The following is a 13,643-nucleotide window of genomic DNA, read 5'->3' on the forward strand; positions in this document are numbered from 1 at the left end:
AACAAAGGAGAAGCTTTGTTTTATCACACGATACCAACCCACGTGTACGACTGGTTTCATGAAGTCTTCGTACAAGTACCTGAACACTATTCCAGATTGCACAGTGTGAGGTACAGTCAGGTTCAATGACCTTTTTACTTGACTGTTCATCAATCGCTCTAGGTCCGCCGTGTCAATTCTAGGAAGTAGTCGAAGAGCAGTAGCTTTCTCGCCATTATAGGTGGAATTTTCCAAAAGTGTAGCGAATTGTCTACCATACGAGGAGACCTTGGTTAAGATGTTGTAAAAATCGATGTTTTCGGTAACTGTGAGGATAACGTTTTCTGTCGTACCCCACAAGCTTGTTGCTGATTCCCAATTACCTCTTTCAACGGCAGCTTTCGTAAGTTTTGCCGATTTGTCGATTCTTCTAAATCCGGCCGAATCGACCATACCCTACGAATTAATATATGAGATATAGAGATGTATTTTAATTTAATATTGAATCGATGCCTTCATTCTCTGCAATTTTAAAAAAATGTACATTTGATGGAACACTGTATTCATAAACAAGATTTAAACCAAATTTTGTCTTAACTAGATCTGCAAAGCAATTTAGTTGGAATTTTTAAACGATTTTATGATATATAATGCTGATAATCCTCTTAAAATGTTCCAACGTGTTTATATAATTGAATCTAGGAATGTCTCTGACACCGCGTGTGTGTACTATGTGGGATACAAAATATTTATTAATTTTTATCTTATCACGATTTGAAGCTCGTGTATTTAATAAAAATTAAAATAATAGATGAGGTTGTTTCAAGATTGAGTTATAATTGATATTATAAATCTTAAAATTGTGCCCTAACTGACGCGATTGATAGTGTCGATTTGTTGTGAAATCAGCCTTATATAAAATTATCACTGCAACGCAACAAAAGCGTTGAAAGTGTAGGCGATGAAACAGATAAAAATAATCTCTATTGTCGAATTTTTAAATCGATAGAATAAGTTGGAGTAAAACAAGTATATGCTCTGTCATTCTAACTTATTGCAATTGTTCAGCAATAGAAAATAGACTTTATAAAGGTTCTCACCGTGCTTAGTAAGAAAGGGGCCCAGGTCATCACGGAATCGATCGGAGATATCCAGGAGTCACCAAGTGCAACGCCTCTCAAATTACTTTTAACGAGACCAGATATTTGGGCCTATCAAAAATCCAAAACATTTTTTCCTAAGATTAATTTGGAAATATTTAAAACAGAATATTTCTAGGATGGATTTTTCTCATTCCTTCTCACCCTGTACCACTGAAGAGCAAATTCTGCAGCCATTTTACCACCGTACGACTCGGAAGTGATGTAAGTGGGCACTTTCTGAAATTTGGGCAATTTTCCTAAGATTCCTTTGATGCAGGCAACAAGATCAGCAGCGATTTGGGTGTTATTTGTTGTATAAGCCGTTGAAGCGTCGACATAGCTATATCCAGCTCCCACTGGGTTGTCGATAAATAGCACGTTGTAATCGTTTACCTATAAAATAAAATGGCAATAAAGTGAGATAGAACATAAAAATTCGAAAATCATTTTGTTTCTCAATATACAAGGTGTTTGAATATTAATGTACAATAATATAAGATTGTTCTCCTGAATATTTATGAATATCATCCCTCAGCATTTTAAAGCCTAATATATGCTTTATTAGTTAATTTGCTTTAATGTAATGTAAAGTAACGCATCATCCATCTATCCTGACGTAAATCGCATCAATAGACGTTGCAAATTAAAATCCTAATAATTAAGAAATTACTAATTTATCTGTAAAATGGTAGAGGGAAAATTTTCTGAAAACAGACTCAAGAAACCGATTTTTTACTATAGGGCGAAAAAACTGCGACGCCCTGTATATACAGGGTCTTCCATTTAAAACGCTTCAGGGCACAAATAAATGCAAGAAAGAACAAATCTATCGAGAAATATTGCCGACAACATCGATAATTATCAACATGTAGTCGTTTACAATTTCAAATCAGATTCAGGTATCAAGCAAAAACCGAGAAGAGCCAAGAATACACTATAAAATCACATCATAAACTTTTGATATCCTTATATTAATGAATAATGCATATTTACCAGTTTATGTCCAAAATAAGATGTCTAAAAAACATTACCATATGACGTCACTTTAGGTCATAAATCGAAATTGGAAATTTTTACGATATATGACGACACGTGACTGTTTTGTAGCGTAATAGTAACGTTTGCCTGCTACCTGGAATATTATGAAATCATATATACTCGAGTTAGGGTAAGATATAGTGATTACCCAGGTATAGTTTCTTTTTCGAAGGTTCAGGTCCAAGGGACCAAGTTCCATGAAATTTCCATAGCTGGTGGATGATGCACCGGGTCCACCTTGCAGCCAGATGACCAGGGGCCTATCATAATACGAGTTGACTTTTGCAGTCGTGTAGTACAACCACCAAAACATGTGGGCGTCTTTTCGTACCGTCACGTGGCCCCATTCTTGCTCTCCTGGTCCAAATCCCTTCTTTCCTGTAGTTTTTATTCAGTTTTAATCAACCATGAAAAATCGAACTCGGGAACATGTCCCAACCGTATTATATTAATAGCAACGCGTTCCCGATAAAACAGTTCGTATCAATCACACAGCTTATCGAATCTCTTCTCGAAATATAATCAATAATAAATCACCTATTGATGTACGATAAGTCAATTACTAACGCAATCTCCGATTATTAATTTACCGATAAGCTATGGATATAAATGTTTCTTGTATTTCCGTGTATTGATTATCTCAAAACTATTTCAGAGAAACTACCAGCACCACATTTTTACCCACAGCTATATTACAAATATAAAATATAAGTTTGTTATATATCATGCTGCTATTTTAGGCTTTTCTTCATTAATTATACGTGTCATTTTTGTATTTTGAAATCACTGCGTTTTTAAACGTGTTAATGTTTTTATGAGAAAATTTTTATGGAATTTCATCGAATCGAAAGATTGGTGTTTGGTGTCTTGGTATATATAAATATATGCGTGTGTGTGTGTGTGTGTGCGTTTGGGGAAGGAAGGAAAAGGAAAAGACCGGTAGTCTAGCTGGCGCATATTTATCTTTCTCTACCCGGCGGTGTTTGCCAAGCTTTAAAAGAAATTGCTGAGTAAACGGATTTTGCGTCTCGCTATACTATGTGGTTCACTATACGGTTGCAAGGATGAAGAATCTATTTGCAATTTTCTCAAGCGTACAATCTTCGCTCTTTCGAATCCCTGATACACCGAGATATATGATTAACACACATATTTTAACTCGTCGAAGAAAGTACGAAAAACAAGGAGAACCATATGATAAAACAAGCTCTCACCTAAACTTAGGGAAATGGAACACAGAAAAATTAAAGAAACTATATAACGGAACATGGTTGACGATTTTACAGACTGTATTAAACGGTCTCCTAAAACTGTTTAATCGTATCATCATTATTACCCTTTTAAACGAAATCTTTATCAGTCAATTCTACTCGATTAGATACGATCACATTTTTTCTCAAATCTTTCTGTTTTTCATCGTAATCGTGCGACTGCGATTGATTAAACGTAAATGTACATTAATAATACAGGTAGGAGTTAGAGAGAAAAAGAGAGAGAGAGAGAGAGAGAGATTTAAACTTTCATATCGTACATATAGTCATACTTTACAAAGCATACATACAGAGAAATCAGCGAAGCTTCCCATCATCATTGACGTCAGATTTTTTTGAGAACTTTTACATTATTCATACTGATTTATTAAAAAATATATTTCTATGTAAAAAAGTTTAGGGAAAATGACTAGAATTCTATTTATAGTAAAAATTCTTATTGTAAATTGATGGAAGATGCATATAAATATGTTTAAAATTCGTCGGAGAATACTAAGAAATATCTATACATAATATATGTGACATATGTACTTGCCATCGAGACACTAATACTCTGTCTCTTGATAGTCAACATTTTTCAGACAGGCGTCTGATTCTTATACGAGACAATTGGGTAGCATGATCATAATGAGTAACTATAAATGAGTGAAGGACCTAAAATGAGTCCGAAAATATTAAAATTAGGTCAGAAGGTAAGAAATGTGTGTTCATGGTCAATATTGTTCATACACATCCTTTTGATTTTCATGCGAGACAGTTGCATCAGCATCATTAATAATTATAAATGAGTGGAGGGCCTACAGATGAACCGAAGATATTAAAATTAGTTCAGAGGGTAAAAAATGTTCATGATCAATATGTTCATACATCCTTTTGATTTTCATGCGAGACTATTGGAACAGTATCATTAATGAATAATTATAAATGAGTGAAGGACCTACAGATGTGCCTGAAGATGTTAAAATTAGGTCAGAAGGTAAGAAATGTTCATGGTCAATATTGTTCGTACATCGTTTTGAGTTTCATGCGAGACAGATCATTAGCCAGCGGTTAGTATGCATGAATGTAATCGTTAGATAAGGACGATGGTCAATGACGATTACTAAATCGGCAAGCGTTCGAGAAGCAACGATTTCGAAAGCGTTTAGGGTCTCGGGTGAGGTCAAGTGAAGTTCGCCGCTGAGGAATTTGGTGAACGCGGCGAAACCACGACGACGCGACGCGCCGCCGACTTAGCTTCGTTTTTAGATCCGTCCCACCCAAGATACACGGATACGGTGACCCAAAAGTTTCCAGCAAATCCAAACACCGCGACGACCCGCCATTCACCATTCCAAATTTCGTTGAGAACCATCGGCAAATGTGGAACACCAAAAATCATGAAATCGTTAGAGCGACCTATATATCGTAATTCCTGTATTAAAAGCAGGAATAAGTTTCTTTAAATGACATTTTCTTCAACTACTCGCCGTCGAGAAAATACGATGCCTTATGATGTCCCGTAAAAGATGTACCGTTCGATTTTTATCAATATTTTTCATAATGATTTAACCTGAATTTTAAACAGTGAATATTCTTGGGTTTTAATCGTAAATTAGTAAAAAAAAGACATCATCGGTAATAAATTATAACTGCAAGTTTTGCAATTTTAGGATTGTTCGTGTTATTTGCAATTTTTAGTGTCTCGGGACCATTTTTGCAAGTTTCACCTAACGTGATATTCCCGTAAATGTAAACCGTTCGAATTTCATGAATATTTTTGATAATGATTTAACCCGAATTTTAAACGTTGGACATTTCTGGGGTGTAATCATAAATTGGTAATAAACGAACGTTATTGGAATATTGTAATATTATAACTGAAAACTTTGTAATTTTAGGATATTGTTTATGTTGTTTGCAATTTTCGGTGTCTTGGAAACAGTTTTCCAATTATTTGCTTAATATGATATTCCAAGCAAAACTTGCTGTACTTTTCCTATATCATTACATTTATCTAGTATTATATATATATATATATATATACATATAGGATGAGAGGCACATTTATGACGCCCCAGAGCTAGAATGTGAAAATTAATTTATATGCGTAAGGAGCTTAAAAAAGATTTTATCATTGACTACATTTGGAGCCCTTTCTTTTCCAGTTTCCCGCTCTTTTCACTCTTCTCCGTCCATCTTCATCCGATCACGCCTCGAGCTTTTTACATTCCTCCTACTTTCCCAATCACCTCGATCGGTAGCAGTGGTTATAAACGACGATGAAGGAAAAACAACGATTTATAACGTTCGACGGTTACTCGACCTTGCAGTTTCCATATTCGTGTTTCCAGTCATTAAATTGTCTAGCTTTACGAAACGCGATTTCGAGAATCACAGTGCGTGCTTCGAAGTGTTAAAACGCGAATTAAATGAAAATATTTCGGTCCGATAAAATCTCAGTCAAGTGTTTTATCTCAACTAAGCTCTCTCTCTCTCTCGCTCTCTCTTTCACTATCTTGAAAAAATCTTTTAAAGCGTGTCGAGCAAATTCATTCACATATATCTTCATTAAATAGAGGATCTGCGAGAAAAATTCTTTTTTTTTACATATAATTTTAAATTATTAAAGGCAGGAGGAATTTTAATACAATGGTGCAGTTTTTACCTTCTCTTATACTTATTTATACACAAATAACGATTTATAATTTTGAATCGATACTGCTAATATAGAAATAACTACTTTATTGTTTTTGAATATTTAGCTACTGATCATTTAATTAACAGTTAAATTCATTTGAATAAGAAATTTCATTGAAATAAATTGTTTAATCATTAATCACCTTTTAATTAAGAATTATATACTCTAGAGAATGATATAGTTTTTTTGTCTGAGAATAATTTTTTCAATTTGGAAATTTCTAGTTGCAATAATTGAATACTAATGGTTTATGTGTATATGTACGTAGTATAATAAATGAAAGCAGATAGGAGGGACAAGTTTCTCACATACGAGAAAGGAGGAAGTTTAGCTAGTTAGCTTATCCGATTAGGGGTTAGCGCCAAACGTTCCTCGTGATCTGCGTTCTCATTTCTTACTCGTCCAGATACCTCGTTTCATCGACTGCGTAATAGAAACTTGTGTAACGTATTACGCTCGTCTTGCACTTAACCAACCATGCTTCAGTCCATCTCAAATATAACGTACGTTCGACACTTTTTGATCTTCCTTCCCTCAAACCTGTACCTCTGTCATTCAACTTTGAAATATAAATTGATACAATTTTTTAATGAAAATACAAAAGTATTTCATTTTTATTTTCTCTGTAAAAAAAAAGAAAAATGAGGAAGAAAATCGATTTACTATATAGAAATCTGAAATGATTGTTCTATATAGAACTGTTATAGCCCCTTTTAATTAATTTATAATCTTTCTAAGATTTTCTAATTGCTTGGACATGTAAATAAATAAATAAAATAACAATTTTTTATCACTCGAATTAGCATCTCTATTTAAGAAAATAAAAAATTATTGTATTTAATACTTGGTAATAATTAGTAACTTATGAACTCTTAGAAATATATTTTGTGAGTATCTGATCTTCTAAAGAAAATAGTCGAAATATAGGATATTAAAAACAGAAGGTGTGCGTTTGTCTAAAAATTTCGATTAATTATATAGAGTATACAATTTTTGGAACTGTGATTCTTCGATACTTCCAATTTACTCATACGAATATCGTCTCTATTTAAAGTATTGAAAAATAAAATTGAACGAAACAGCGTAGTTCTTAGAAATATTTATTAATTATATCTTTAAGTACAACATTTTTCTCAGAATTGTAACTGTCTTTACTTTCTTCGTGTTAAAAAATAGTAGCGAATTTACCAAAGTTAGATAAAATGTTAAATCGAACTGTTTAAAGGTAAAATAGAGGATTCACGTGGTCGTGAAGAGACCATTGATTAAAGTGCGGAAGTAATTTCACCGTGAACGTTAATTGATGTGCTTGCCTCTCCTTTCCTTTTGTAAGGAAGTGCTCTCGAACCGCATCTTTGCTCATTGGATAATTGGAACAAGCGTTTAATCTCACTTTTCATTATCACTAGTCATTCATTAAGAATGGTATAGAAGATAGAATCTCAGTGTGTTATAATTTGACATGTTTAAATTTGCCACAAGCAAATTTCTGTTATATAATTACAAATTTGGTCCCACAGCAATCATTTTATCCTTTACATAGTATATTAATTATACAAAAAAATATCGTCTCTGAAAATAAATGTTGGTTCCTTTAAAACTATTTGACACTGTTGATAAGATTTTTTTAAATTTTATTTGAAATTTCCGTGCTATAATATCACATTGGTTTATCACATCGAACGCTGCTTTGTTTACTACATGATAGTAGTCAATATAATTATGCAACTTTAGTTATTATTCACAAACGAACAACACAGATTAAATACTTTTTGAGAATTTCAAGCTACACGATTAATGGGATAGTTAAGTATAAAATATCTGTCTTCTTTTCTACATGCTTCAGACCGCCTTAAAATCAACAAATCGTAACTGGTATAAATTTTTTGCCAATATAGTAAAGAGAGTAGGATGGAGGGAGATGATCATCAATCAATAAACAATTTGTCTAATCGCCCGCCGTTTTCCAATATCTTATTAAGATAGTCACACTTGCCACTGACACACCTCATCGATTCGACCAACTCGATTGTATATTATGTAGATAAATAATATCTATATCTACGAAATCGGTTTAAGAATTAAAGTTTTGCTGATCGATAGTACTACGATTAGTTGACAAATTTGAAAAGCTTTATTCGAACCAGATCAGACTTCAGCTGTTAAGAGGTATTACCAACCTTGGAAAACAAATATTTCTATGCACAATGAAAATTATTTATGTTGGTGACACTGGTCAAAGTGCAAATGTGACGTGCATGATAATCAAAAGTTACACTTATAAATAGAAATGAGTATAAAAATGTATAAAAAATTTTCTGTACATAATAATTTCACTTTATGCTGCATTAGCAATCTAAATAATTTTCATTGTGATGGTAGTTTTCGTTTTCAGTGATTGGCATCAGTAGGCTACTAAGAGTGCTGAGTGGTTCGAAGGAATAAGTTCGAGGTTCGAACAGGCCCTCGCTGAAGAGTAAACAACACAAAACTGAGATTTTGACTAAAACAAGACTCAATCCACCTCTGTCGTCGTAATTATTATTCTAAATCGCGGAGATATCAGATGGTACATATATAAAGTAGGTACAGGTATTCGTATCCGTCACCGCTGGTGGAGAATAACTTGAGGAGGTGAAAGCAAGTAGCTACGATCGTTGAGATATTCCTTGCTGACCAGTGTTAATACGACAAAAAGGTTTGAGCTGAAATAAGAAGAGGAACGTCAGAATAAGGAGTGAGGAAATACAAGATTCATTAGTTGGACTCATTTACCTTAATGCGTAATATTGATTAAAGAGGTTATATGGGACAAATTTTCATGCTCAGGTTAATTGAATTAAACAAAACGTCGATATGACGAATGTGTTTGGTTAATACAATTTTTATTGTGACAACGAAAATGGTCATGAAAAATTGTGAAACGGTTATCATTGAGAGAAAGAAAGAGAGAAAATGATACTGAATTAAATATTTGTAGTTTTGCTCGAATAGCATCGGCTCTACGCTGTGGGGGTCCGTTGTCTAAAAGAAAAAGTTGGGAAAAATGCGAGTTTCTAATTGGTTATTGGGCAAAACATTTCCTGCTAGAGATTAGCGATAAATCATTGAGAGAGAAGTCCAAGTGTAAACACCCTGAACAGAGCGAATAGATTTACGCTGGGTTTGAGGCAGGCTCTAAATCAAAATTGTAATCCGCATGACGAATCTTGCCTTGTTTGTTTATGGCTTCGAGACTGGATGAATCCTCCATCTCCCCCAAAAATTTTTCTAGCTTATATTGGATCGTAGAACGAATTATATTGTACTACTTGTGCTATCGATCTATCATCGCGTGCTTTCACGCAGCGGGGATTGTCGATTACATCGTATAATACATAATAATTGATATTCGTGAAGCGTACTGTGCTCGAACGCACGCTCTTCATACGCTGCGGTGTTCGCGACAGATTTCGAAAACGCTGCTCTGTGTGCTTTATTGAGGAAATTTACGCGCCACAAAACAATGCTGAAATCAGAAATGCCAGAATTCCAGTCGTTCGCTCACTGCAACGAAGACGCCACGCCAAAACTGCTTTTACTTTCTACAGCCCCTTTTTTCTGTCTTGTTCTATTTTTACACCTTACATTGCAACAGTTTTTGTTCGAAGACCCTTCTGAATTTATCTGCAAAATGACACGAAGGCAAGAGAATCTTTTCAAAGCATTCATAGTATACAGACAGGCAGTTACCACAAAGATAGTGTTTTCAAACAATTGAATGATTTTTTCTGAGAGAAGTGAGGATTCTCGTTCGAAATAGTGATGATTGAAAAGTGTCGATGCTGAAAACTGTGTTAATTGAGCATCGACAACAACGAGTAATTATAGAGATCGATCGGTATACTCGTAGCGAGGTTAATTGAGTTAACAATTAGCCGGATGTGAGAAATCAGCTAATTATAATAGCTGATACAAAAAGCGATTTCAACATCGAAATAGCATTTGCTAATTTGGTTTTTCGCATCATGCAAATACACAGTTGGCATTGTGTTTATGATACAGAACACACAAATTTTTTTGTGCGTTACTGCCTATCTGCTTATACTAGAAGTTGGCTACTTGTCTCAAGTGAAGTGTTGTAATATGCAATTTAAATATGAATTACTGTTATTACACTGGAATCACATTAGTCTACGTGTAATACCACTTATACTAGCTTCTTTCAGATGTTATGGAAATTTCTTCTAACGGTCTACAGTCGTAATTGGATAACAACAGACGCGCGTGTCACCTTTACCGTATTACTAAAACAATTTTTGTGAGATTAGGCCCAATATGTGTAACATTATAGCCAGTATATTTGTTTTAGGAGGAAAATTAGATTTTCGGGGAAATTTTTGTTTTCGTGATATTCTTTGTCAGCGGAATACGAAGGTAGAGATTAAATCTGATATGCATATACAAGGTCTAATACAAGATCCGGTACGGTCATATATCTCAAAAACAGGATTTTAGACAAAAATTTGGAATATTCTTTTAAATTGTACTGTCAAAAATCTGTCACCTGATATCTTCAGTTTAACCTTGTGTGGAGTGTTGAAGGTTATATGAAAAACCCTATGAGATTTGTTAATTTAAATTCCCTATTTTTATATTAAATATGCTTATTATAACTTATTCTAAGATATCTTCAAAATATAAACCGAATATACTATTTAATCCAGGCGTTTAAAAGATATTTGGATTGTACATCAAAGGTAGATTTTAGCGGATAGTCACCGGTGGATGAGAAAAGTAACCAGGCACATAACTTCAGGCAAACTCCCACCTATGTACAATTTTAAAAATTCAAATATTACTTAAACGTATTAATTAAATAGTACGCTCGTTTATATTTTGGAAAATACTAAGGAACAACTATAAAGATATGAAATAAAAATCTTGAATGTTTTTTTCCATTTAACAATTCAAGGGGGTTGTTATATGCAACCTTGAATACTTTAACCAAGGTTAAATTTAAGATACCAGCAGATAAATTTTGAACAATAGCTTATCAAACTTATTTCTGATGTTTTTTTCTAAAATACTTATATACTTTTTAAGATACTCAATTGTCTTGGGATTTTTGTCGGTAGAGTATGTATATGTGTAGGTCAGTACTCTTATAAGATGTAGTGGAAGATGTTAAATTGACTTTTGCTTTAAGTGGAGCTCTTGCAAAATTAGAGACTTTTTTGGCGGTCACGTCCTTGCTACAGTTATTTATGCATTGGAACGAATTGAAGCTCCTTGCAAACAGGAACTGTTTTATTTACGTGTACCTTCACATTCTTGCAGGATTATGCAAGACGATCTTGTGGACGGAGAGAATTTTTATAACTATTTAAATGTTACGTCCATCGCTTGCAAAGAATCGCATCACCTTTTCTTTTATATGTATATTTTTATTTATCACCGTGAAAGTTTCTCGCTGGAACCCCACATGCCACTCTCTTTACATACCGAAAGCCATAGTTGATAAATTCAGTTCTTTAATTTTTTTTAACGAAAAGGAATGTTAATTCTAATAAGTGCGATTATAATTCCTGCTAATTAGGCTAAATATGACCTAAATACACGATGAATTGCATAATAAATTTCATCACGGATGGTTTTTGGCATTTCTCAATAGGATTTTGCTTGTTGCATAATAATATAGATGCCTGACCTGGGCGAACAGTTGTTAATGATTTATGTTTCTCTTAAATTTTCGCAGATTGCCAAAAAATGCAAATAAAAGAACAAACCTTCTACTGCAATATAGAAGATGACAGCGAAGTAGAAGGTGACGACGATTGCGAAGATGATGATGATTCCGAAGATGATGATGATTTCGAAGATGATAACGATTACGAAGATGATAACGATTACGAAGTTGATAAGGATTCCGAAGATGATAACGACACCGAAATTGTTGAGGATTCCGAAGAGAGCGAAGACTTTTATGAGCGCTACTATAACGTCTATCTCTTGTCCAACGAAGATTCAGCAGTCGATAGTGATGAAGATGAGAGATATTTCTACGAAGGAGATTCGGAAGACCGATACGATGAAGACGATGAAGATGCTGAATACTGGTACGAGGGGGAAAATAGCGAAGACTATGAAGAGATCTTTGAAGAAGAAACTGATGAGGGCTATGGTGATGGTGGCACAACGAGTCAAGCCGCATTGCGCAGAAGAATTTTAGGATTATTATTACTAAGACGACGTTTAAGATCTGTGTTAAGCAATATGAATGGAATAAAATTAGTTTAAAATAAATTTTGTTTTAAATTAAAAAGCTTTTGTATCATTCCGTGTGTCCCAGTCTGCGACTTTTACATTTGTACTTGGCAATTCAGGACTGGGAGCATTTGGTAGAAGCCAGAAATAGGTTTGACCTCGAGATCTCCTTGATGGCTCATGGGATATATTTCTCTTGCGATTGTTTTTGTACGGTAGACTGGGTTGATAGCATCGGGAAATTACTGCCAATTAATAATTGTACTTACATACACACAGTATTCATATACAGCGCGCTTGAACATTATGAAAATCTTAAGCTCGTGATCAGTTTCATCGTTAACTACTGAATTACGCGTTCACAGAGAAATAGAAACGGATGGAACAAGAAGACTGGGGTTAACCGCATTGATGGAAGTTTTCATCTGCGCCATACAAGGTTTGCGCGCAATGATCTTAATAGAATGATCTTGGTTGATGGTGGCATGTAGCAAAAGCGGAAGAAAAGTTATCAAGGAAATGTTACTGGTGATTGTTGCTAGTAAGAAAATCGACGTAAATTGTAGTCTTCACGTGGGAGTCACTGTATCACGCAGGGGACTCGTAAAATATCGCCAAGATGCTACCGTATGACTATTAAGCGTAATTATCTACGCAAGTGCTTAAAACATTCTGGTTGAGCTACGTAAACTGTTCTTGCGGCGTAATTAAATTCACAGTTAACGGAGAATCTGTCAAATTCATTTCCGGATATGCTCCGCTCTCAGCGTGTAAAGGAACGTAAATAAAAAAGAGTAGCAGAGTCTCTATAATAGGGGATAAAAGTAGCAAACGATATTGTGGAATTATGTATACGCTCCGGATATTATACGCAAGAGAAGCATCGATCGATTATGCAACAAGTTGGCAGAATAGCCCGCAGAAGTTTCACTGACGCGAAGTTGAAGCTACTTCCTGGTTTCGATGGAGTAGAAATCTTCTCACGCGCTCCACTCAAAGGTTTGTTTAAACAAATGGCTGAAAAACTCACCATAAAGACATTTTTTGTTGCTAATGGAGTGAAAATTACGAAAATGGTAGGAATAGAGTTTTATAACTAATTTTTGGAAATAACAATATCGATTTATTATGGCATATACGGGGTGTCTGGTTAATTCATGCCAAATTGATCAATTCTTGTAGAACAAGTAGTTTTAAGAATAAAATTCCTACGTCGATTCTTGTTATAACCCATCACTTGAAAATTATTAGGGATGTAAAATCGCCTTTGTGATAACTGACGAATGT

General features: G+C 34.3%; 2 protein-coding genes across 5 annotated transcripts in view; one reads left to right on the top strand and one right to left on the bottom strand.

Annotated features, from left to right (window-relative positions):
* The window catches only part of LOC136779207 (probable cytochrome P450 305a1), a 56,069-nt gene that overhangs the window by 749 nt on the left and 41,677 nt on the right, over positions 1 to 13,643 (bottom strand). The window contains exons 9-12 of the mRNA XM_066736670.1: positions 2,308 to 2,537; positions 1,284 to 1,514; positions 1,080 to 1,190; positions 39 to 435 (exon numbers count right to left, since the gene is read on the bottom strand). Of these exons, the coding sequence (XP_066592767.1) occupies positions 39 to 435; positions 1,080 to 1,190; positions 1,284 to 1,514; positions 2,308 to 2,537 (969 nt within the window). The remainder of the gene's footprint in view (positions 1 to 38; positions 436 to 1,079; positions 1,191 to 1,283; positions 1,515 to 2,307; positions 2,538 to 13,643) is intronic.
* LOC136779209 (clumping factor A-like) lies at positions 8,364 to 12,408 on the top strand. Of its 4 annotated transcripts, none has more exons than XM_066736673.1 (3): positions 8,364 to 8,414; positions 8,506 to 8,847; positions 11,848 to 12,408. In XM_066736673.1, exon 3 carries the CDS (start codon positions 11,859 to 11,861, stop codon positions 12,387 to 12,389), a length of 531 nt encoding a protein of 176 aa, XP_066592770.1. In that variant the 5' UTR covers positions 8,364 to 8,414; positions 8,506 to 8,847; positions 11,848 to 11,858; the 3' UTR covers positions 12,390 to 12,408. The 4 variants fall into 4 exon arrangements, with proteins under 4 accessions (XP_066592770.1, XP_066592769.1, XP_066592771.1 ...); XM_066736672.1 differs by having other exon boundaries at positions 8,370 to 8,414; positions 8,493 to 8,847; XM_066736674.1 differs by having other exon boundaries at positions 8,370 to 8,414; positions 8,493 to 8,679.

Source organism: Prorops nasuta, unplaced genomic scaffold (assembly GCF_024137725.1).
Source record: "Prorops nasuta isolate Cenicafe-Biocafe unplaced genomic scaffold, Cenicafe_Pnas_1.2 PNAS00015, whole genome shotgun sequence".
Lineage (NCBI taxonomy): Eukaryota > Metazoa > Arthropoda > Insecta > Hymenoptera > Bethylidae > Prorops > Prorops nasuta.

What these genes read in the sequence shown, in the direction of transcription:
- LOC136779209 (XM_066736673.1), top strand. Translation starts at nt 11,859, where the DNA reads ATGCAAATAAAAGAACAAACCTTCTACTGCAATATAGAAGATGACAGC.